The sequence below is a fragment of the Gasterosteus aculeatus genome, chromosome 1 (genome assembly GCF_964276395.1).
Source record: "Gasterosteus aculeatus chromosome 1, fGasAcu3.hap1.1, whole genome shotgun sequence".
NCBI classification, from domain to species: Eukaryota; Metazoa; Chordata; class Actinopteri; order Perciformes; family Gasterosteidae; genus Gasterosteus; species Gasterosteus aculeatus.
The window spans coordinates 19,924,387-19,926,886 of record NC_135688.1 but is presented as its reverse complement, the minus strand read 5'-3'; the positions used below and the strand labels follow the sequence as shown (position 1 = coordinate 19,926,886).

The 2,500-nt window shown below is 46.0% G+C and overlaps 1 protein-coding gene across 1 annotated transcript in view; it reads left to right on the top strand.

The window, feature by feature from the left end:
* Positions 1–2,500, top strand: part of bcas3 (BCAS3 microtubule associated cell migration factor) — a gene marked incomplete in the record, with an annotated part of 263,195 nt that overhangs the window by 31,504 nt on the left and 229,191 nt on the right. The window contains 2 exon segments of the mRNA XM_078098554.1: positions 115–222; positions 299–375. Of these exon segments, the coding sequence (XP_077954680.1) occupies positions 115–222; positions 299–375 (185 nt within the window).

Below are 2,500 nucleotides of genomic sequence, written 5' to 3'. Positions count from 1 at the left end.
TTTACTGCACTAAATGAATGCTCATGTTAATGGTGAATGTTGTGTCTGTATCCTGTCATAAAGTTGTATCTTTAGTTACTTGAGGTCTGACAACATTGGTTATTCTGGTTTCAGGACGAGCCCGCCCTACTGTTGCGTTGACCTGTATTCTCTCCGGACGGGGGAAATGGTCAAATCAATCCAGTTCAAGACGCCCATCTATGATCTCCACTGCAACAAACAGTATGTCTGATCTAAATGGTATGATGTGTACTATGTCTTTTCCTTCTAATGACGGACTGTTTTCTCCCTCTTCAAGTATTCTCGTTGTGAGCCTTCAAGAGAAGATTGCAGCATTCGACAGCTGCACCTTCACCAAGAAGTTCTTTGTCACAAGTAAGAAATGCTGTCAAGACTTGTTTTTACATCTTACTTCATATACGCAGTTGTTTAAAAGGTTTTGAAGTCATTCTGCAACCATTGTGACACATTCATTTCTTTTAGGCGTATTACACATATTTTTCTGTTGGGATTTTAGGTTCCTCTCTTGAAAGGGACGAGTCCTTTATTAACCAACAAAGGTTTTGATTTCATGTAGATTGTCATCACAAATGCACAAATCATTTTCTTTCCAGTGGAAACAAATGTAATGTCCTCAGCGTTCTCCGCTGGATGCAGCAGCACAATTAAATGGCACCAAGGCCCTGCTGCTCTCCGGTTTTGCATTGTGACTGAGCTGCTTGCAGACATGACGCGAGGTCCTCCATCTCAGCGGTTTACGACAAACCCCGCTGGCTGTACCTGCCGTTGTCTGTTGCAGGAGGCTGCGAAAGAAAGGCCAGACTGCATTACAAGGCCATTGCTGTCCACTTAAGTCATTGACTGGAGTAAACTGACCTTACTGGCTGGCTTTAATGCGTCTCCTCTTTGTCTGCCCGCCTTCCCTATCAGTGTCTGAGCACAGGAAACCAAACATGCTCAATAGTTATTAATCGTTCCTGAAATACGGGGGCCTGCCGTCCCTGTTTGGGCTCCTGAAGCAGTAAACAAAGGGTCCTGCTATGTGTGCATCTTCGCTCTGGATGAGCCGTTCTGCTGCCACACGGTCCGCTCTTCCTCGCGGAGGAAATTGTGGAGATGTTGTGTTTTTTTTATGAGCACTTAAGGATCGTCCCATGTTTGTGTTCTTGCTTTGCAATCGAGTGGTGACGATCACAGACGTTGTGTCATGGCCATAGAGAAGAGGAGCAACGCCACCCCAAATCTCAGGGAGATTCAGGCCAAGACCAGCTGAGCACGGCTGCAGCTGGAGAGTCACGTAGCTCAGAAGTCCCCAACCTTTTTTGCCTTTGTGTGGTTTGACCGGTTTCATGTTATAAAATATTTCACAGGCTCGTATTGAAGGTAAACGCGTTGGAATAACCGTCCGACGGGGCTGGTCGCTGCGCACAGTAAACGCTTGGGAATTGTATCATGAGGGACAAGCGCATGTAATTGGGAGAGAATTTTTCAGGGTTTTTTTTCTCTGTGGACCAGCACCACGCGGTCGGTGTTTGGGGACCCCTGACCTAACTGCTATGTGTTAAGTTTGATTTTTGGGGTTCAGCCCATGCGGGCGGGGTTTATGTGCTCTGCTGCAGCCAACCAACAGGGGTTGATGACATGTTTTTTTTCTTCACTGTTGGGGAGCTGTCATGTCGTCCATCTCCATTGACCTTCTGAGCTCGACCCACCACCGACGTCCACTGTACCACTCGGGGGCAGATCCTGCTTCTGCTGCTGTGGTTGATGGGAACAGACTAAATGCTGGGCTTACTGGGCGATAAACTGTTTACAGTTTAATAATCAAAGATCTACAGGTTTCAGTTTTTTTAGTTAGTGTATGTGGATAACCCTCCCCTATATCATTCACTAATACAATCCTCTTACATTTGGAGCAGCTGATTCAACCAGTTTTACTTCTGATCTAAATCTTAAAAGTGGGTTTGTAAACTGCCGTAAGCCAAAAACATTTAGTCTCGTACTTTTCAACAAACAATGTTCATGCACACAGATCAGTTTGTACAACCTGTGTGAGACTGGCAACAGTTGATCTGTGAAGTTGTGTAATTCCAGGTGTTTTTGTACATTGCCTTAATTTACAGATTACAGCTCTGAATCTGAGAATGAGGCAGTTACTTTTATTGGTCATGGTAGTTGATAAAGTGTTTCTTATTCTGCAGCCATAAAGGTTTACTTTGTAAACTTTAAGTACAGTCTACATTTTGAATACGTAATAAAAGGAGGCCGAGCTGCACTCACAGGGGTCTGAGTGGAGCCTTCAGAGGCCCGAACCTTGCTCCTTAGATCCCGCCCATCTTTGCACCCCTCCCTCCTCTCCTCCCTCCTCTCCACCCAGGATGTCAAACACATGTTATCTCACTGCCTCGCTCCCCTCGGCCTTGGAGAGACACAAAAGGCTTCTTTGGCATTACCAGCAGCCCTTGTGGCTTACCTCAACCCACTTTCTCCCCCGCCCTCC